Source organism: Elephas maximus, chromosome 14 (assembly GCF_024166365.1).
Source record: "Elephas maximus indicus isolate mEleMax1 chromosome 14, mEleMax1 primary haplotype, whole genome shotgun sequence".
NCBI lineage: Eukaryota > Metazoa > Chordata > Mammalia > Proboscidea > Elephantidae > Elephas > Elephas maximus.
Window position 1 is genome coordinate 49,454,201 of NC_064832.1, and position 23,011 is coordinate 49,477,211.

Genomic DNA, 23,011 nt, shown 5'->3' on the forward strand with positions numbered 1-23,011 from the left:
ATTTTCATTCCTCCGATATGAGAAATGCAGCCTTAAGAATTTAAATTAAGATGAGGATTGAAATGGGAATAACCCAACAAAAAAGACAGAGAAACAGTCTAATAAGTAAATGGTAAATTTTTTTTTTTTTTTTAAGCAAGAGGTAAAAGGATAAAACCCCTTAGCCATAATTTCAATCTTAAGGGATTAAACTATATGACTTCTTGAGAATTACTCCAGTCTTAAAATTGTGATTCTATACACTCTTTCAAAAAATGTATTTATTTTTTATTTCTTACACTGGCCAGGAATTGTTCTAGGTGCAGGGGTAGTGAATAAAGCAAACAAAAATCCCTCCGGAGGTTTTCTCTAGAGAGAGAAATAAACAATATACAACAACAACAAAAAGACAAATACGAAGAAATAATAAAACATGTAGCATGTCAGAAAATACAATGGAAGAAAAAGAAATCAGGAAAGAGGCATGGGGAGGGTCAGGTTTGGGAGTAAAGAGTTAGAAATTTTAAATATGGTGAATGGTCAATGCAAATATCTGAAAGAGGCAAAGAAGAAAAAGGGAACAACAAGCAAAGTCCCTGAGGCAGAAGGATGTCTGCAGTGGTTCTCCACATAATATTGCAAAGTTAGTCTTTAGAAAATTACTTACTTTCTTATGAAGTTCTGATTCTTTCTCTTGAAATTCTTCTAGTTTTGCTTGATCTATGCAAACATCTAAAATTGCAATGACAGGCAACTTTTAACTGCAGTACTTCTAAATTCATTATATTTGAAAAGTTTACCAAAAAAAAAAAAAATCATAGAAAAGAATTGGAAATACTGTCAGCAATGTAATGAAATCAAGAAAAATACTATTATACTGTTAGAATGGAAAAGGTTTCTCTGAGTATGACAGCAAGGCCACTAAACTAAAGGAAAAGACAAACCCAGTTATAATCTTTAACTTCTTTCTATTAGACAAAAGGAGGAAGATCAGTTGTAACATACAATCCTGAAAGATTTCTTTCTATCATCAATCCATACATATTTTGAAGGAGGAAACAGGAATGATACCCAACACAAGCTCAGAAAACAGTCGATAGTAATAAACAGAAAATAATGAAATGGCATGGGAAACTGATTCTACCACACAATAGTGAAAGTATAAATTAAGGAACTTTGCTGATGAGAAACTAGACAATATGGACTAAAATGTTTAAATATGCACTTTCTTTCACCAGCAATTCTGGAACTTTGCCTTTGGGCAAGAATACACATTAAAATATTGTTTGTGTTAGCAAAAAAAATGAAATAATTTAAATGCCCATCAATAAAGGATTGATTAACTTATGATGTATATTCACATCATAGGATTCTATGCAGAAGTGCTACATATGGACTGACATGGAAAGATTTCCCATGATGTATTATTCTTTCTTTTTTTTAAATAAAAGCAATAAATGAATATATATGTACATACACACACACAGACTATATATATAAACAGAAGGGCTTAAAATAAAAAGTAACCAAATCACTGCATCCAAATGTCGGTCCCACTTCCTAAATGCAACTTCTTACAGCTCTTTCTGCATTAAATTATTCTGGTCGTTATCTGCTTATCTCTAAATAAAATGCCATACCATTATTTCTTGATTATCAACTTAAGACATCATATATAACTTCCTGCTATTAAAGATGAAAATGGTATTCTCCACCTAATCTTAATTAATTATAACTTTACTTCTTAAATTGGTTGGCTTAGTACCACTAAATAAATACGTAAATCTTTATTCCTGTTCTGTTAGACAGTGTCTCTTGATAACCTACTCTAATTCATAAAGTTATCTGTGTTATTTCACAGTTATTTCAAAGTTATTTCACATCTTTCTCACCCACTGCCCAACCTTTCCTCTTCTCTCAGCTATTCATGTAAATACAGTGGCATTCCCTACCTCATTAAGTCTTCTGTATCTTGTTTATAAGTTTATTCTAAACATTTATAATCAATAAATAATATTAATTATTCTAACTATGCAAATACATTCCACTTATACAGTCAATCTGTGTTCAAAGATCATATTTCCTTCTAAACAGCTAAATGTCAAAACCCCTCGCTTACTCTAGAAAACATTTCTAACGTCCAGGTGGAATGAATTTTCTTTTTTGACACTATTCAAAAATCATTCCACATTTTAGTTGATTGCATAATTAGACCATGATTTTCTTAATTTTCCTGTTCTCCCACCTCCCCAAGGATTTCTAATGTTGTCTCTTCTGTTGAAAAAGACAAGCATTTTCTTTATCACTATCACTAATATTATCTTATTCGTTACTCGTTCTATCCATTCTTCTTCCTGGACTCAGATAATATATGAAGAAACCACCTCAAACAGATATGTTGTTACAAAAGGAAGGTGTATTTTAACAAGCTTATCAGATCATTGTAGATATTCTTTGATATTACACCAAAATTTGACAAAGTGTAGCCTATTAAAGATTAGTTACAATGTAGAATCACATATCACATCAATGAATTTGTTGTACTCTATTAAAAATATTGGTCAATCTTGTACTTGTAATGGATTTTTCACCCATGCAGAATTTGTATCATCACACAGTGGTAACTTGAAAGCGTGGCTTGCTGAGTCATGAAGACCATCTAAACGTTGACATATTTCATTACACAGTATCAAAAATAACCCATCCAGAAAAAAAAGAATCAAAATTATGTAAGTTAGTATCACCACTAATCTCATCAAAAAAATCTAGTATTGAGAATTCGTCAATCTGACAGCAGCAGAAAGAATTTTTCCAAATTTTGAATTCTCACTTGAAAGCTTAAATTTTATTATTGGCCACAAACTTTCTCATTTTTAAGAAAAAAATGTGCAAAATACTCATCTGAATAACCACAGCTTGTATGACAGTTTTTCTTTCGAACTAAAAATGGCATTCCTTAAAAAAATACAGTCACTTCAGCTCACAATTCAATTACACAAGTATTTTTCCATCATATTTTGCTGTGCAGCACAAATGCTTTATGTATATCCCCCATTATGTCACACAGAATATTAAAAAAGATGTTTGCTCAAAGGTTGAAATTTAATGCAATCAATATTTTTAATATTTTTGTCAAAAATGTCAGTTTTAGTTGTTGCTTTATTTTACTAGAGTGAAAAATACAGACTAACAGTAGTTTGGTGGTATTTCCCTGATTTATAACGAGGCATCAAAGTTTTATCCATCACCATTGTTTTGCACGATAAATGCAAATATCTTAGTAAAAATGCAAACAATATCTTAGTATTTTTATGAAAATAGTTTTGACTTTTAGGACCCCAAAAATGGTTTCAAGAACTCAGGCAACTACAGGCCACACTTTGAGAACCAGTACCCTGCGCTAACTCACGAAATGAGAGACAGTAAGGTATTTCCATTTAAGTGATAAAAAAAAAAAGAAATACTCACCTATAAATTGACTTAAATCTAAATCTAGTCTTTTTCGATAAGTGAAGTCTGGATCCATTCCATCTCTATGCAATACAATCTGGGATACACACTCATCAATTAATTTGAAGTACTGTTGTCTAAAATCAAACAAAAGAGTAAATGTACACTCAACTTATTATTGTAACTTATATCAAAACAAAATATTTTTTTAGGTAAGCATGATTTTGAGTTCAATAATTTATTATTAGTTTCAATAGTTGACAGATTTAACATGGGAGTTAAAGAGATTAAACATGAAAGTGAGAGTAAATACAATTGTCCTCACTTTCCTTCTAATGACTTCAAAACATATTTTTATAATCTTTTTGTACTTTTAGCAAATATAGTGTGCTTTAAAGATTATTTGCTTATAAAAGTCAGAGCCTTGACTTAGTAAAAAAGATAATATTAAGATGAAGTGACAAATGCTTAGAGTTGTCCTTAGTAGAGATAATCTGCTTCTACTGTAACATTCTATAATTGCTACTGTTAATTAATTTTATTAATATACAACAAACAAATATCTTTTCTAGGAAGTTCTATGAAAGGTTATTAAAACTGGTACATTGTCAGTGCTGTTTTTAAAATGTGGAATCAAATTAAAAGTTGACACTGTAAACTAAATATCAAATTACCATATCTTACTCAAAAGAAAACTAGAAAAATAATTACGCATAATAACAATGTTTGTCCAAAATCTAAACTTTAGGGTTCATATTGTCACGAGAGTTAAGTTCAGTCCATCTACTTTTATATTAAGCTGAAGAACATCTGTAAAGATTCTAAGCAACATGTATGAAAGAAATAGCCAGAGAATTTTATAAACAGGATGGAACTAAAGTCATGGTTGGGTGCTACTCTACTGAGGTATAGTCCTTCATCCCTAGCCACCATGTAGGACACATTTCTTTCCTTGATGACTTTTAGCACACCTTTCTTCTCTAACCCCTCCTCAACATTAATGTGATGGGCACGCTAACCTCTTCATCTTTCCTTCTCCGTGAACCATGACCTGCTGCGCTATGACCCACTCATTGCTGTTGCTGGCACTGGGTGCCTCTGAGTCCATGCTGGCTCACAGAGAGCTATGTGACAGAGCAGAACCACCCCCACAGAGCTTCCCAGCCTATAACCTTTACAGGAGCAGATCACCAGATCTTTCTCCCGTGGAGCCGCTGCGTGGGTTCAAACCACTGACCTTTTCAGTTACCAGCAGGGCACTTTAACCATTGCTCCACCAGGGCTCCACGATCTACTTACCTAGCACTCACAAACCATCTATGGTGGTGCAGTGGTTAAGAGCTCGGCTGCTAACCAAAAAGCTAGAAGTTCAAATCTACCAGCCCCTCCTTGGAAACCCTATGGGGCAGTTCCATTTGTCGCTATGACTCGGAATCAACTTGACAACAACCGGTTGGGGTTTGGTTTTCATGCTACACAAAATTATAGTTAAACATTTGCAAAGAAGACTAATGCTCATTAATTGTCACAGAATACAAATGTTCAAGAAACTGTTTGTGAGTAAAAATCTAGATGGTTTCATCTATACACTCAATTTTCTCAACTTCTTTCAAATGAAATATCTCCCATCATCTAATTTTTTAACTATAATAACAACATTTACACCTAAGGTATGTAAGTTTCACATTTTTTCTTTCACGTTTGAAAATTTGTTTTTTTACCGTTACTCAATGTTATAATGTTGTTTTAATGATAAAAAATGACTTAAATTAACAGCACAAGTTATTTTGTGTCATTTTTAAAAGAACCATAATTTCAGTATTTTTTTCTTGCACGACTCCCAATTATGAGTTCATTAAGAAGAACATAACTCAAATATTGTGTAAAAACTTGTTCAGCAGGCAATACCAGCAAGAAATAATGTACTTCTAGGTTCTAGAAATACAAATCTAGAAAACAATCTCTATGGGTGATATTGGTAAATTTATGAACATGTCAGATGATGTGTGAATATCCTAATTAAGGGATGAGCATAAACTGCCATTACTGCACTGATAAAACATCATTTTTGTTGAAGAGGATTTTGAAATCATCCTCATTTTCTCTGCAGTCTTTTGAACAAATATAAGGAATTATCTCCCATGCACATTCAACAAGCATGGTATTTTGAAAGTGCTGTTGTTGTTAGTTGCTGTTGAGTCAATTTCAACTCATGGTGACCCCATATATGCAGAGTAGAACTGCTCCATAGGGTTTTCAAGGCTGTGACCTTTTGGAAGCAGATCACCAGGCCTGTGTTCCAAGATGCCTCTAGAAGGGTTCAAACTGCCAACCTTTAGTACTTAACTATTTGCACTACCTAGTTTCTCCTATTTTGAACATGGTAAGTCATTAATTACTTGTTGCAGAATAGAATTTTATCTTCTCCACACTCCAATTACCTTGCCTGTTTATTTGATTCCCCCCCCACCCCCCGCCTTGGAGGAGAGGAAACCCGCCTTTGCGGTATATTCTCTAATTGAGTTCCATTTCAGTAAAATTTCCTTTTGTTTCAAATGTGAAAATGACAAAAGATCCTAATTTTTATCTATTAATTCTTTTAAATGAGTACATTTTGCATTCAGTAATAAAACACATGATCTACTTATTTATAAAAACGAAAGATTATGTTTATGTATATCACAATTAGTTTAAAATGTTCAGGTTATTTGAGATAAAATCCAGTTCCATCTGAAATAGATGAAACTGCAAAATGAAGGTAAAAACCAAAAGCACAAAATTGACAGAACTATAAACCAAAAAAAGTCAACTTTATCGTTTGTAAATTTTTTAACTCAACAAATTTTTTCTAAAATAAATGTATGACAAAATATTAGGTAGATGATCATAATTCTGACATGATCTTATAATAAAGGTATGTTTTTTGAAAAAAGTAACTACAACAATTATAATAAATAACTACGAGAGATTTGGAACATGGGAAAAAAGCAGATGGAATTTTCTTGACAACAGTTGTGTGCCGTCAAGTCGATTCTGACTCATGGTGACCCTACAGTCAGTCATAGAAGGAACACTGCCTTCATAGTAACTGTATCTAAAACAAAGAGCAAGGTCCTGGGACTTTAAGATCTAAGGAGGAAAGTCATATGGGTGAGCATCAAATTAAAAAGTTGATATCCAAAGGATGTGAAAGTAGCTAAACACCTATTTCTCACTAATGTAATCTGGTAATGCCACAATTCACTATTTCCCTAAGCCTCTTACTTCCACTGATTTTAAGTGACAGGATCTCCTAAGCCTGGCCCAGGACTGTTGTGCTTTTTATTCAGTTACAGAAGTTAGACACTACCACACGCTCTCTTGGAGCACAGACAAAGGGATTAGTTCGTAAGTAAGACACAACTGCAGCAGTAGTACAGACACATTCAAACCTTTGAAAGCAAACAGCAGACATGAGTTCTTGGGAACTCAAACAGCATCAGGTTGACAGGAACAACTAACTATACACAGATCAAGGAACAGATGGGGTTACTTTAGAGTAGATGGAAGCTTCAACTCCATTTGTATGTAAATTTGGGATAGACATATAGTATTATAATTAGCTGGGTGCCTAGGATATTTAAATATCTCACTAACTTACTAGTATCTTTAATCTAGCTTTTATAAAATAGTTAAATATTCAAACTGTTATATTTTATTTTTGAACTATCAGAAAGGAGCAAACTAAACACCATCTTGTTATCGTTGTTGTTGTTGTTAGGGGTCACCGAGTCAGTTCTGACTAGCAGCAACCCTCTGATAACAAAACACTGCCGGGTCCTGTGCCCTCCGCAATTGTTGGTATGCTTGAGCCCATCATTGTGGCCTCTGTGTCAATTCATAGAGTTTATTAAACTCTTACATTTCAGAAAAGGAATAGAATTTTTACCTGCAAAGGTAGGAGATTAGATGGATGGCCTGTACTCACAAGAATCTAAGTTTTAACTTTTTTTGACCCTTATTCTACTACATCGTTCAGTAGAACAAAACATCACCAAGTTACACCCCTGACGTCACTCAGAGGACACAGCCTGAATGAGAAATACCCAGCAAATCCCTCTACTTGAAATTAGAATAAGACATCCTACCCACAGTATTTGAGAATGAAATTTCAGCAAAGCTAAACTGGTGGCAACAAAAATGATTTTTAATTCCAAGATCTCTGCTTCCCTCATAAAACAGTAATAAAAGTGGAAAGAGGATATAGACGACACTTATGGCTGTACACCTTGTGCCAGGTATTTGGCTAAAAGTTTTGCCCATACTGCCATATTTCACCTTCCAAACAACCCGGCGAGTTAGGTGGTAATATCCACATATAGCTACATATGATGCAGATGACACAGAGAAGAGATAAATAATTTGTTAAACTCAGATATGTACAACATAACCAAACTTGAAAAGCCATTTGTCTAGCTTTTCTGATACACAGCAGCATTATATGCAGCTTTCTAGCTCCTTAAACACTAATAAGAGCAATATTTAGTGCCCGTCATATAATTTAAAAAAAAGAAATGTATCAACATCATTCCTACTGCCTAAGCACTGACCAGGAAATATAACCAATCACATGATAAGCTAGCAATTTGTTGCTGGTTTGCATTTTTATTCAGCTGAAAGGCTGTAACCAAGAATCCACTGGAGCCTAAAAGGTAATAGTAATGTCACTTTACAATCATTTATCTAAACGTATGCCCAGAGGATATAACATATACTATGAATACTATGACAGAAATAAAAATCTTACAACTATTCCCTTGCCCAAATCGAACATCAGGTGAATTTCACAATTAACAGATTTTTATTAGGGAAAGAAAACATTAGAATTCAGTGTCCTCTTACCTTATAAAATAATCATTTCGAATCAGCAAAAGATGCTGAAGAATAGAAATGAAATATCCCTCTGCTCTAGTTTCCTTAACCATATTCCACACCATGTTGTAAACATCACACGCTTCAGTAAATTGATTAAGGAATATGTAATTTTATTTATACTCTACTCTGAACAGCTGCAAAAAAATTTAAAAAAAAAAAAAAGCAAGAACAGAGTATCTGTTCTATAAGGCTTGGAAAGATTTTTGGGTCTCTAACTCTATTTTTTTAGCTCTAAAATGGAGCCCTGGAGGCACAGTGGTCAAGAGTTCCACTGCTAAGTAAAAAGCTGCAGCTTGAATCCACCAGCCGCTCCTTGGAAACCCTACTCTCTATTATAGGGTCGCTATAAGTCAGAATTGACTCAAGGACAAGTTTGAGTTATTTTTGTTGTTGTTGTTGTTTTTTTTAACTCTAAAATCAGTTACCAGCCAAGCTCTCAACTACTGTGCCACTCCCCACAGGAGAAAGATGCAGCAATCTGCTTTGGTAGATTACAGTCTGGGAAACCATATGGGGCAGCTCTACTCTGTCCTACAGGGTCACTGTGAGTCAGAATCAACTCAGTGGCAATGGGTTTGGATTTTTGGTTTTGTAACTCTAAAATTGGTATCATGTGTATTCAACATGGGAGTACTGGTATGGTGTAAATGGCTAACATGCTGGGCTCCTAACCAAAAAGTTGAAGGTTCAAGTCCATCCAGAGCTGCCTTGAAAGAAAGGCCTGGTTATCTAGTTCTGAAAGGCTACAGCCACTGAAAACCCTGTGGAGCACAGTTCTACTCTGACATGCACAGGGTCATCATGAGTCAGACAGAACAGCAACTGGTTGCTTTTTTGTTTGTTCTGTTACTTTATATCCAACATGAGATAAAACACAGGTAGTTAGGATGAGAATGGGGGCAAACTGTGGCAATGATGACTTGACCTAATACTTCCTGGCTCCCTCTCTACAGTAAACTCCAACCGGGCCGTCTCTCCTTAGCCAAGAGGTAGTGGGGCAGCTGATTGTGAATACCGCATTGGGCTCTGGGAGTACCCTGACCAAGAGAATTGGTGTCAGGCTTTATTGATCATGAAAAAGCCCCAGCGGACATTAGGAACTAGTGGACCTCACGAAGAACACAGACATCTGCAGACCCACGGTGTTAACATGGGGCCCACATGAGTATGCACCCAAGGTTCAGAGAAGGAGTTAACCTCTGAGCTGAGGTCACCCTATACCTAAATGTTATAAGCACTGAGGTGGGGAAAAAACATAAAACGAAAAAAGACCACATTGCATATATACATATAAGAACATGTCTAACAGAACCCACCTGTGCACTTACATGTGTGCATTCATAAAAATACACATTAAATAAAGAAAGAAAGGTTTATACAAACATTCATCTGATTCATAAAGGTTTGGTTTCATATTGTTTACATAGAAATGGCTTCAGATGTTTAGTTTTTTAGGGAGTGGGGTTGGCTGTGATTTTAGCGATAATTTTACAAACTGAACTACACTTCAGAACAAAAGGATATTCAAATTCAGCTTTAATATCTTCAAAGCGATGGGAGAGCTCGATTGAATCTTCTTCTTTATGCTCATCAAAGACTTTAAGTTGGATCTCCAGGCCATCATTCTTAATACCTTTTAAATTCTAAATATATTGAATAGAGAAATTATGATGAACAATTTTGTTTTTTAATTACATAAAAAAATGAATAACATATAGAGCAAATATATATTTTTTAAACAGTACTCCAACTATTCAACTTGATTTATGGCACTGAAACATTTAAAGTGTTAAATAATACTCAAATTTATCATCTATATTTCAAAGATATATTTTTATACTCAAACCTTTTCCCAGAGATAAATTACTCTTGAAAGTAATTTATCTAAATTTCCCCCTACTCAAATACTCTTTAAATTTAAATATAAATAAGGAGACTACAGGGCACTTACTGGAAATATCTCTTTCAATCCACAACGCATAAATTCATTTCTGATGTGAAGCCTCAAGTCCAAATCATCAGGAAATGTAACAAGAGCATTGATGAGCTGCATACAAGCTACCTATAACAGATAATAATATTATACGGCAAGACTCAGACTTGGTTTCCAACATTAAAGAACGAGTAACAGAACTGAAACATCAAGTTTTTATTCTAAGTATTAGCAAGTATCTTCCCTCACAGTGTTGTTGTTGTTGTTTTTAGTTGCCGTTGAGTTGATTCCGACTCATGGTGACCCCATGTGTGCAAGAGAAACTGCACTACATGGGGTTTTGAAAGCTGTGACCTTTTGAAAGCTAATCACCAGGCCTTACTTCCAAGGTGTCTCTGGATGGGTCTGAACTGCCAGCCTTACAGTTAACAGTCCGGCACTTAACTATTTTCACCATCCTTCTCTCATAGCCAAGCCTATTAAAACAATAATTTGTAAGTAAAATATCTTAGTCAATTATAAATTATAAAAGAATTACAGTTTCAGCGGAGTTTTTATTCTTCATTTATTTGGTGGTTTTGGGGAGGAAAGGAGGTGGAGAAGCATTCGCCATTAGTACCTTGTATTAAAAAAAAAAAAAGATTATAACCTAAAGTTAGGTTCTTACAAATAATTATACCTCACACACATGCAACTTAAATTGAACACATGATAGATGAAAAATTATAAATCTAAGATGGCACTAGGGATATAGAATTAAGAAATAATTATCCATGCATTAAGAGACACCCAAACTCTCAAAGTCCTCAAGATCAAGAAGTATCCTGAATCTGGTTAATGGAATTCTTATAACTAAAAACTGTATTATGAACACTGTAGATCAAAATAACAATTTCTAGAAGTTAAATTACCAGGCAATGGTTTTCATATTTTGGCAAAAATTCAATATTGTGGTATGTCATGTTTATTAAGAACACATAAATAGATACTATAATTAACTAAATCCTTTAGTATATAGCTTTAATGACAAAAAAATTTAAATCACAACATTTTTCAGTTAATGTTTTAACACTCCAACTTTCAACCTCTCCACTTTTTTTTTTTTAATTCCTAGCTAAAGTACATCTTTCATCATCTAAAATCCATATAACAGGAAAAAAAAAAAAAGAAAGAAAGAAATTCTCTCAATAGAAGCATGGTATTCTTTGTTGTTGCTGATGGTGCTATTTTCCTAAGTCTACATTCTGCCCAAGTCTAGCTGGAACTACCAGACTACTAATCAATATGTTTAACCTCATGCTGTTCCCTAAATTGTCCTTTCTCAAACCCTTAAGGCAAGGTTTATATGAATTTAAAATGCCGCTTTTGGATTAAGACGCCAACAGGAGTCTCAGTTCCTGCTGGCTGAAATATTTAGTAATTGTTGTATTTGATATGTAACCGCTCAAATCTGACCAGCATGCCTCTGCTGTCAGAACTTAGATTGTTTTAAGTGGAGGTGGGGAAATGTGCAGAAGAAAAACAGAGAAAGGGAAAACGTACCTTAACAAAACACAGTACAAAAATACTTAAAACAGAGTCTACCTTTTCAGTACAGGTTCGCTCAGCTGTAACCAGTTCATGTCAAAAAGTCAAGTTTAAAAATGCTTTCTTTCCATTCCCTTGCCAGTCATTATCCAATACCCACAAAAACTTTTTTTAGCAATACCAAGTTATTTTAAAAGATCTCAGAGAGAATATAACGTCTCTCTACATTCAGAGAAACTAGACCAGTCCGTTACCTCGTTTCTAGAAAGACAAAATAAAAACAACTGAAAGAAAGCAGAAAAATAAACAAAACAAAATTAGCAGCAAATAGCACTTAGTTGGAAAGTAGATACATATAGATAACAATACTGTGAAATTCAGGAGAAAGAAGGGAAAGGATTATACAAATTATATACAGAAACATTTAAAAAGATAATTGTCCAGAGAATAAAAACTGTAAACAATTGGAGGGAGAGTAATTGGGAGTATGTGGCAAAGGTGTATGTAAGTTTTTATGTCAGAGACTGACTTATTTGTAAACTTGCACTTAAAGTACAATAAAAATTACTAAAAAAAAATTAGAAACATTTAAACTGTCGATTTAAATTGAAATAATGAATTTACATTAAATCTATAAAATCCTTTCTCAATTCTAATAGTAATTTGCCACTATCATGGCCTACAAGCACTCTTTGATTAACTTAGATCCTACAAACATATGCCTGTGCATATACATAAGCATGCATCAAAACTTAGTATAATTGTTTTCTTACGGATAAAATATTCCATAATCAAGACAAAGACCAAAGAGTTCCTTCTAGGTTTTTAAAACATATACTGAGAGACGTGTTTTAAAACCCACGATTTCACACTAATTCAGCATACCAGCAGACATGGTACTGATCTGGCTTCTCTGCATCAGTTAATTTCTAAACACTGGGAAAAGCTCAAGAACTACAAAAGTAAACAGGACATGTTGTCTGTCTAAACAAAGACAAATAGGCACAATGATAAAAACATCACACAAAATATAGTACAAGAAGATATACTCAAGATATTATGGGAATACAGAGACACTAAATGAGAAGAAGGACAGCAGGATAATAGGGATGACTCTTAAACATGAATATGATGGTGGCCCACTGAAGAAGTGGACAAGGATGTTTTATAGAGAGGAATAAACAAGGTCAAAGACATGGACACGTTCATTAAATTGCAAGTAATTCAGACTGCACAAGTATTTTGTGGAGGTAAGAAAAGGGAGAGCAGAGAATAGAGGCAATACATATGAGGCCGGACAAGGTGACAGGGACCAGATAAGGCCCAGCCTTATGTGCCAAGCTATGAAATTCAGATTCGACTGGAAATAGTGGCAACCTTAATGGGTTTAATGCAAAGAAAGTAATAAAGGCAACATGGATACAAATTAAGATATTTTGGAAAAAATTGGGGTAAGCAATGAGGTAGGTCTGAACCACAGCTGAAATACAAATAAGAAAAACATAGAATTTGATGGCTGGACAGATGTGGGAATGTAGAAGAAGAAAAGAGATCTCCCACTTTTGTTGTCCAACTAAATAGGAGGTAGTGCCATTAACAGAAAAAGAAAATTCAAGGAGAGAAACAATTTTAAGAGAACAGTTTTTAAAATTCTGAGATTGAGATATATGTTACAAATATTCATTTATTAATTAAAAAAAAAATTGTTATGGAGTACTTACTCTGTTATGAGCAGGAGACACTAACAGAAAAGGAAATGAAAGTGAGATATACATCAAAAAGAAGTAATTACCATGCTCTGGTTGATGTTCCAAAAATGTAGCATATGATCTCCATTAATTTGCATTATATCAAACTAATTGTTTCGATGGTATTACAAAAGCTACTTCCCTCTGGAGCTGATGAGGATAAGAGAATAGGGGTTTCTGCCTTCCTGGGTACATCCAAAGTTAATAGATTCTGGTAGCTCCATCTTTGGGCATCAGACTACAGTTCACCCTCTCTTTTTACTAGCACATGTATTTCATTTCTTTAATGCCTATTTATTGGTATCTACTATGTGCCCAAAGCTGTTCTGGGTACTAGAAATACAGCAGTGAAAAAAAAAAGACAGAAATCCCTGTGAGAGAAAGAGAGGAGTCAAAATTGACACCAAGGTTTTGGCCTTAGCAATTAGAAGGATGAAATTATCATTTATTGAGATGGAAAAGACTGTCAAAAGAACAGGCTTGGAAAGAAAGATCAGAAGCTTAATCCTGGAGATGCTAAGCTGGAAATATCCATTAGTGATCCAAATGGAAAAAGTTGAGAAGGCAGTTGTGTAAAGGAGACACCAGTTCAAGAAAGAGGTTAGCATAGATATAGTACATAAAAACCAGGACAGATTCTTAGACAGAATCACCTTGGGAGCAATACAGAGAGAGAAAAGAGGAGATGTAAGAACTGATTGGGGCACCTCATATTTAAAGGTCAGAGGAATAAATAAAAGGAAAGCACGAACCCATCAGTGATGTAGAAGAAAAGGAGATTGTGGTGTCCTGGAAGTTTGGGAAGAAAGTGTCTTAATAGGGAAAGAGTGATCAACTGTGTCAGATGTTCCTAATAGGTCAAATAAAGATTTATCAATTACCATGGCGTTTAACAAAATGGAAGCATTGGTGGCTTGTCAAGAACAATTTCTACAAAGTTGCTGTTCCAAGTGGAAATAAAAAACACTTACCTTTTCACATGAACCCTATGCAATCTAAAATACACAGTTAAAACTAAAAAAAAAAAAAACTAGCTCTGGAATATTCTCCTCCTTACTCCAAATACATCTTTATCCTTTAGAAATACTGCTTTGTAACCTTCCCTTCATCAAATCTACGTAAGGCAATTGGAAACCCTGGTGGTGTAGTGGTTAAGAGCTGTTAACCAAAAGGTTGGCAGTTCGAATCCACCCATGTGCTCCTTGGAAACTGTATGGTGAGAGATCATGAACTCAATTTCAACATTGTGAAATCAAATACTGTAAAACAACTTTGTTAATCTTGTTCCAATTACCACGAAGGGGCTTAACTTGAGAAAAGGTATTTTTCATAGAATCCTAACTGGAGGTGTTTACAAGTGTTTGTGTGTGTGCACATGCATGTGCACACTTGTGTCAATCCAGAATTTAGGATATTTGAGCCTTTCTTCGAGGGCAGCAACAGTCTGAAGATGTAGTACAAGAACTGAGATCATCAAAGTCTTCACAGCAAAGACCAGGAAAATAGCACACGAGCAGCCAAAAAGGTAATTACAAATAGTGGGGCAGATGTCAGCAATATCAAAACTAAGAAGATAAAGACAAATATCAGGAGACAATGAAACAGATAAAGTGTAAACAAAAATCTCAAAGCTATTCAATATGAGGGGATAGAGACAATCAAAGGTGATCTTAAGAACAAGGCAAATGATCAAAGGAAAATCATTAGAAATGGAAGGAAGAGGTTAACAGCCAAACACAAGAACATAGCATTATCAATATCAGTTAAACAGCAGAGTAGCTTTATGTCCTTGAAAATAAAGAGAAGTTTCTTCATATGTGACTAAATACTACCTAAATTTGGAAACCATGGCAGTGTAGTGGTTAAGTGCTACGGTTGCTAACCACAAGGTCGAATTCACCAGGCGTTCCTTGGAAACTCTATGGGACAATTCTATTCTGTCTTATAGGGTCGCTATGAGTTGGAATCAACTCAACGGCAATGAGTTTGGTGGGTTTTGATTTTTAGTTTCCTCTAATACACAATTTATTGCTGTGTGTCACTATACGCTAGACAAACATGAGAAAAATAAACACTTTATGCATTTCTAACCTTTAGACAAACAAGTTTAAGCACAAAATTCAAAGTATAGTAACTAACAAGTTCAAGGTCTGAGCCCCATCGACAAAGCCTATCCAACTTTTTCAAAAGCCTGCAGAGCAAGTACTTTCTACACGATTTTGCTGAAGGACTCTAACAGGCAGTCTAATGAACAGTAAAAGAAAATGTTCTTTAGAAAGTTCATTCTTAGGTCAACATGTTTGTCCTGGATACAGGTAGATGTTTTTACAAGTAAAATGATGGCTGTACTACACTGTGAAAATATATCCACTTCAGGAGCTAAATCCAGATTGCAAATAAGTACTCGAAAAGTTCTTAGATAAAAATTCTATCAAGATCTGCAAATACTTATTATCTGGGCCTGAAAGATACAGCCTAGGCTGTTACTCACCTTCTCTAGCCCAGAGCAGAAATCATCTGTTTCTCTTTGCACAATCAAATTCCACATTTATCAAGTTAAAAGAGTAAATGATGCTTACAGAGAAATATTTCTCCTCCAGTGCAAATAAAGAAAATCCAAAGATTTAAAAATTCTACGCACATGCATTAATTCAGAATAAAAACTAAACAAACCATATAATGCAGATACAAAAATAGTAAAATATATCAGCAGATATAAAGTTCTAGAATTTTATTTGTTCTTTTGGCTGAATATTCCGTAAATGATGTTGCCGTGAGTCAATTCCAACTCATGGTGACCCCATATATGCAGAGTAGAACTGCTCCATAAGGTTTTCAATGGCTGTGACCTTTTGGAAGACAGACAGATGCGCCTCTGGGTGGGTTCAAACCTCCAACTCTCTGGCTTGCAGTCAAGCACTTAACTGTACCACCCAGAGACAGAGTAAAACAGCGTGTCAAAGCCTGAGGTAACTACATACTTGATGCAAGACTCAGAGAAAGACTCAACAGGCTATCATTTTCATGACGAGGAATACTGAAATTACAAACTGGGATTATTTTAATATTTATTCAGACACTCCCCCTAAGTGAGACATCATTAAGTTCTTCTATGTCCTCCCATGCATTTTGTTCAAACTGCTAGTATCACTATATTTATACGAAATACTAAAAAAAATGTATTAAAAAAATATATTAGCTGGCTTTAAATTCCTGAGTGAACAATTTTTAAGGGCAGGAGAGTACTTTAGGGATCTCTGTAGTTCAATGTGTACCATAGCCCAGTGTACAGCAGTCCCTGAATAAGAAAGTGATTGGTTAATTATGAAACTTTGTAGTTAACTTTGAGGCATGAGTTAAGTTTATCTTTTTTGTGGTCTATCGTAGCATAACTGGAGAAGTGTATTAGACACAAAAAATTGGCAGTGAATTCTAGACCACAATGTTTATACTTAGATGCACTTGTTTATACTTATATGTGCTCCATATGACCATATTGGTTCACATTAGAATAATAATTTACTGTGTTTCTTCAATGTCTATTAGCTTAAAAAAAAACTTACTAGCATATTATTTACCAATTCATTTTAATAAAAGTTGACATTTTAACTGATTTGAACTGATGAATTAACCCTACTGATGCAAAACTCAATAAAAGTAGTAGTCAAAACAGAAAGGAATAAAGACAAATGCTTCTGAGACGACTTAGTCTTAAGTATAAATCCTCTATGATACTCTATATTCTTCAGTTGGTCCTTCATTAACTGTGAGAACAATTTACTTGAAACTGAAAATTACTGAACAGTGATTTGGGGAGAGAAGGAGATTTGCACAACAGGAAAAAAAAAAAAGTAAATCAGGATGTGACTGTTCATTAATAGGAAGACCTTTATTTGGTTCTGGGTAATATTAAACTTGAATGAATTTTGAGTAATTATGGGGTAGAGGGTACAAAACAACCAGAAGCAACTAAGTTAGGCAAATCCAGAAAGGCATTTTATCCCCTAAATTGTTTTAATTCAACTACCCAATGTACTATTTGTCTGACTGCTGCCCGATAACAAATTTCAAAGTACAATGATTGTAAGTGGCTTAAGTGTGATTTTTCCTACTCAATATCTTACACTTTAATGAATCGAAACTATTGATACAATGGGAAAATTTTCTCAACTTTTAAAAAATAAAATTCTGGGTTTTTTTTTCTACTTTCTGAAACATGGAAAAATGAGATTCAATCAAAATGTTAAAGAGCTATTCTCCAACAGAACTGAATAAAATTCACAGATTGAAATGATTAAAAAGACGTATGGAAAAAACTGTCTTTGCAGCAGTCATGAAAATGCACCTCTCTCTCTTCAATTTTGAGGAGCATAAAAGACCAATGGTCCCAGCTGCTGCCCTCTGAAGCCCATCCCAGGGTTTGAGCTGAGGTCACACTTCCCATGAGCTCTTCTCAGTCAATGTCTGAAAAAAGGAAGACTAGTAAAACAGACCTTCTTCTGGGACACATGAGAGACTTTGGCTCAAGGATTCCCAGGTAGCCTTGCCAAAATCTCTTGGAACTACCATCAGCCTAAGACCTTTCTTTGTTCCCTCTCTCCTTCACCTGGGATTGAACCTGCAGCCCAGGCTGATGGCTCTTCCAGCGTCCACCAGCTCCCTTCCCAGGTTTCATCACAGGCATTTCCCCCAGTCCCTTGCATACCAAACCTCTTACTTCTCAGAGGACTCAAAATAACAGTCTTGTTTTATAAACAACTTCCAGTAAGCATATCATTTTCAAATTGTCTAATTCATAAATACTATGAAACTACATCAAATTTTGATTTTTTAAATACTTGACAGAGCACTTTTACTTTTCCTTCTTGTTCTCTGTGCTGGCCTCTGTACTTTAGTATGTTGCCACGAGATAATTGTGAAGACCGTGGACATGCCAGACACCTGGGCATGTTTGGAACAGTTTTCCTCTAGTAAGAGTTCCAGAGAAAACAAAGGCCTGAATTATAATCTTGGCTTCTGCTTTTTGGAAAAGATATTCCAGAGTAGAGGAATATCGTCCATAGGTATTCTAGAAGGACATACCTACCACCTATCACCTCTGTCCACTGATGCATCAAGATTATCACTATTATTTCTGCTATAACAGAAATACCTTAAGTGGGTGGCTTTAACAAACAGAAGTTTATTCTCTCACAGTCTAGTGTGACAGAAGCCCAAATTCAGGGTACCAGAGCCAGGGGAAGGCTTTCTCTCTCTGTCATCTCTGGGGGAAGGTCCTTGTCATCAATCTTCCCCAGCAAAGAAGCTTCTCGGCGCAAGGACCCCGGGTCCAAAGGACACGCTATTCTCCTGGCTCTTGTTTCTTGGTGGAATGAGGTCCCTCTATCTCTCTGCTTACTTCTCTCTTTTATATCTCAAAAGAGATTGACTTAAAACACAATCTAAACTTGCGGATTGAGTCCTGCCTCATTAACATATCTGCTGCTAAGCCCACTGCATTAACATCATAAAGGTAGGATTTACAACATATTTGAAGATCACATCAAATGATAAAATGGTGGACAATCACACAATACTGGGAAACATGGCCTAGCAAAGTTGACGCACACTTTTGGGGGATACAATTTAATTCATAGCAATCACTGAAGTTTAAAGAAGCCTAAAAAGAGCAAAAGCTATGTATTTCAACAGCAGGTAAATAAATTAGAAGACTTGACTTATTTTTACTAAAGAATGGTAAATGATAGTAAGAGTCCACAAAAGTAAAACACAAACTCAGCTAATTACCAGTATCCCCTTTAGTGTACTAGATCAAATTTTTAGAAACCTGGAGGCAGTTAAATCAAAGTATTTAAGTAGATTTTTAAGTGATCAAGTTCCAAACTAAAGATGCTGTGAGTTCATATTAAGAAATCAAAGACAAGAGGACATTAATTCTGTCCCTCTGAAATGAGATTCACCATTTTCCCTTATTCGTGTTTGCCCTCCTAGCAGAACTAGTTCCCCTCCCCTCTGGATTAAAAAACTTTGAAAACATGTTTTCCCTTCAGTCAATAATGAATGTAGGACAAATACTCCTATAGTGTCAGATGAACCAAAAGAACTAAAGGCTTCAATCCATTCAATCTACATCTAAGGTACAATGTATATATAGAAACAACACAAGGAGCATCAGATAGAAGGCAAAGAAGCCAGGGAGGTGACAGTAGGAGGTTCAGTGGTCTGCTTTCTGTTGTGAGACAAATCTCCATGGTTCCCTCACATTTCTGCACATCTTGCAAAAAGACACATTGATAGTCTTTGTTCTGAATAATCTTTTCAAAGATGTCTGCATAGCAAACAACCCTATAAAGACACAGAGAGTGTCTCCCTCCAGAATGAAGGGCAGGTATGCTTCATGTCCAATAATAAAAAAAGATAGTGTTCCCCTCTGGAGCCTAGGACCAGCATGCTTTTGGTCCATTATAAAAGGTTTCTGGTTCCCTAAGCTCAGGGTTCCTCTCCTGTAGCTTGGCCTGACATTTCCAGCCAAACAGTTCTACCTATTTTATCACCTTTACCTCAACACTGACACCTTTGAGTTGTGGTATTGGAGAACAATACTGAATACACCATGGACTGCCAAAAGAATGAACAAATTCTGTCTTGGAAGAACTAAAACCAGAATGCTCCTTAGAAGCAAGGATGGTAAGACTATGTCTCACATACTTTGGACATGTTATCAGGAGGGATCAGTCACTGAAGAAGGACATCACGCTTCGTAAAGTAGAGGGTCATCGAAAAAAAGGAAGACACTCAACAAGATGGATTGACAAAGTGACTACAGCAACGGGCACAAGCACAGCAGCAATTGTGATGGCACAGGACCAGGCAGTGTTTCGTTCTGTTGTCCATTGGGTCGCTATGAGTCGGAATCGACTCGACAGCATCTAACAATAACAACAACCTTAAAGTTGCTAAGAAGTCTGTCAAAAATAGCAAGGGATGTCGCCAGCCCCTGCACCTCCCACAAAACATCCATGAACATCTCTGGATGTCTGCTCTACCCTATTCCTATAGCCGTAGCTCAATCATTCTGTGGGGTGGGCAAATACTACCCCAGCTGGTGGATTGGACAAAAGGACATATTGGACCAACTGTTCTCAGACTGTTCCGAAAAAAAGAACTAGACTCCATTATTTCATGAAATGGGAACGCTAAGGTTTATTAGCTAGCCAGAAGGCACGGTGAAACCATTGTCAACCTGTAGCACTCTAATTGATAAAGGTCCCAGCTGAGGAACCTCAGCAACTGCAAACAACACTTTTTTTCCCAGGAACACTAGGTATACCTTCAGCACTATAAATTTTGTGTGGAAATCAGGTATTAACTTGGTTCTGTCTCAAAAGCGCTGTCATAAGTGACGTTCAGGTATTTAAGGAAACACTACCAGTACATCATATAGCATTCAGACAACTACAGAGATCTCTCCAAATTGAGGCTACCCTTGGTTACTCTGGGGAGCAGCTTCCTGGACGGATAACTGACTTCTTACCCCACGATGGGAGTCACCATCAAAGAACTGGTCAGGGTTGTTACGAATGAAATAATTGTCCTAGGCTTCCTTTTTGCAGAACAAGGTTCAATATATGCAATCACTGTCACATCTGCTTCTTCTTGTTCTTAGGTGCCGTTGAGTCAGTTCCGACTCCTAAGGACCCTACGGGACAGAGTAGAACTATGCCAAAAGGCTTCCGAGGAGCGGCTTGTGGATTTGAACTGCCGACCTTTTGGTTAGCAGCCATGCTCTTAACCACTACACCACAACTGCTTCTACCTGAATTAATACCTCGGGGCTGAGTGGAAAGATCAAGGGAAAAACTTGAGAAAGTCACCTGGTATTTTAAGGTAGAAACTGGTGGTTCATGGGATTTGTTCAGAAGGAAATGGCTGAGGTCAATACTGCAGGTTGGCTTTCATCCTGTTTCTTGGAGTCCTCTTAACAATAGCCTTAATTATGTATTATATGAAACAAATTGAAAAGATTTGATCACAGCCTCTATCAATTAGATCAATCAGAGCAATTGATCTCTGTGCATAATACAAGAGTCGTATTTCTGGAGCTCAGAGATCCTCTCCTGAAATACAACCCACTGCAACTGTCCCTCTTCACATCACGCTATGAGAATTGGGGATCAAGGAACTGGTGGGAGGAAATCTTGATACTCTGGCTTCTGCTACTGTATTCATGTCTTCTGACAGCATTCATAAAACTGAGATAAAGTAACAAAACCAACTAGTTTACAAAACCAAAAAAAAAAAAAAAACCAAACCCACTGCTGTCGAGCTGATTACGACTCATAGAGACCCTATAGGACAGAGTAAACTGCCCCAATACAGTTTCCAAGGAGAGGCTGATGGATTCAAACTGCAGACCTCTTGGTTAGCAGCTGAGTTCTTAACCACTACGCCACCAGGGCTCCCAAGTAGGGTTAAATCTCAGATCCTTCATGTTCCTAACACTCGCTAGCCCCGATGCCAAGGGGACTGTATCAGAAAGACACCACAGGAAAGAGAAAATACAGCAAGCTGTCACTACACACCTGAGAACATATATACAGATGACATACACACAGAAGGAAAGCCAAACATCCACCTGAAAAACTCCAGGATTCCCATTATTGGACTTCTTTTCTGACAAAAATCTACCAAACCCAAATCAACCCTATAACTAACATCAAAGGTTTCAACAAACTCTTTGGGATCTAGATAATTCTTTTTATACCCTAGCAAACTTTAGCTCAGACAAGAGAAGACAGCAGAAATGCACAGAAAGGAAAAGAAAAAATAAAAATGGAAAGAAATGGAAATAACAGATAAAATTAAATTGTGGCAAAAACTGAAGATCGGTTCACCCACATTTATTCCAACTCTCTTCTACCAAGGAAAAACCAACCCACACGAGAGGGCAATTGCATACATTATAACTACACCTTGTAATGCAGGGTCGGGTTCTCCTAGGGCAGCTGTGGCAGAAATTCTATTGTCTTTCCCTAGGTCTTGGGTGCTGGCCAGAAGACAGTGTTGGGAGTGGTATTTCCATTAGAACATTACTGTGGTATAGCATGGCATTTTTTCTTCTGCATTACTTCTGGCTATATGTTATCCACACATGGTTCCTTGGCCCACTAGAAAATCTGTAAAGTACCAATTATCTTTTCTTATTAAATTACCTAGAGTAGATTATGTTGCTGGCAGCTGAACAGTCCTGTCTGATACACGTGAGAACAGAAAAGAAAGTCATGTGTATTAATGTTAAGTCTGATACTTATATTTATAATTTCCTTCTACATAGTGAGATTCTCCAGGTCCGAGGATAAATTTATTTCAGGTGCACAGTTTTTCACTTTCTCACTACATCAAATGTAGAATAATAATATAAAAAAAAAGTATGCTCAATTCTATTATAATCATAGGCAGA

At 35.8% G+C, this 23,011-nt stretch overlaps 1 protein-coding gene across 2 annotated transcripts in view; it reads right to left on the bottom strand.

Moving 5' to 3' along the window:
• DIAPH3 (diaphanous related formin 3) overlaps positions 1-23,011 on the bottom strand; it is a 581,238-nt gene that overhangs the window by 353,163 nt on the left and 205,064 nt on the right. For both annotated transcript variants that reach the window (XM_049853087.1, XM_049853086.1), the window contains 5 exons: positions 10,295-10,405; positions 9,868-9,986; positions 8,311-8,427; positions 3,448-3,566; positions 647-711 (listed from right to left, as the gene is read on the bottom strand). In XM_049853087.1, the coding sequence (XP_049709044.1) occupies positions 647-711; positions 3,448-3,566; positions 8,311-8,427; positions 9,868-9,986; positions 10,295-10,405 (531 nt within the window). The remainder of the gene's footprint in view (positions 1-646; positions 712-3,447; positions 3,567-8,310; positions 8,428-9,867; positions 9,987-10,294; positions 10,406-23,011) is intronic.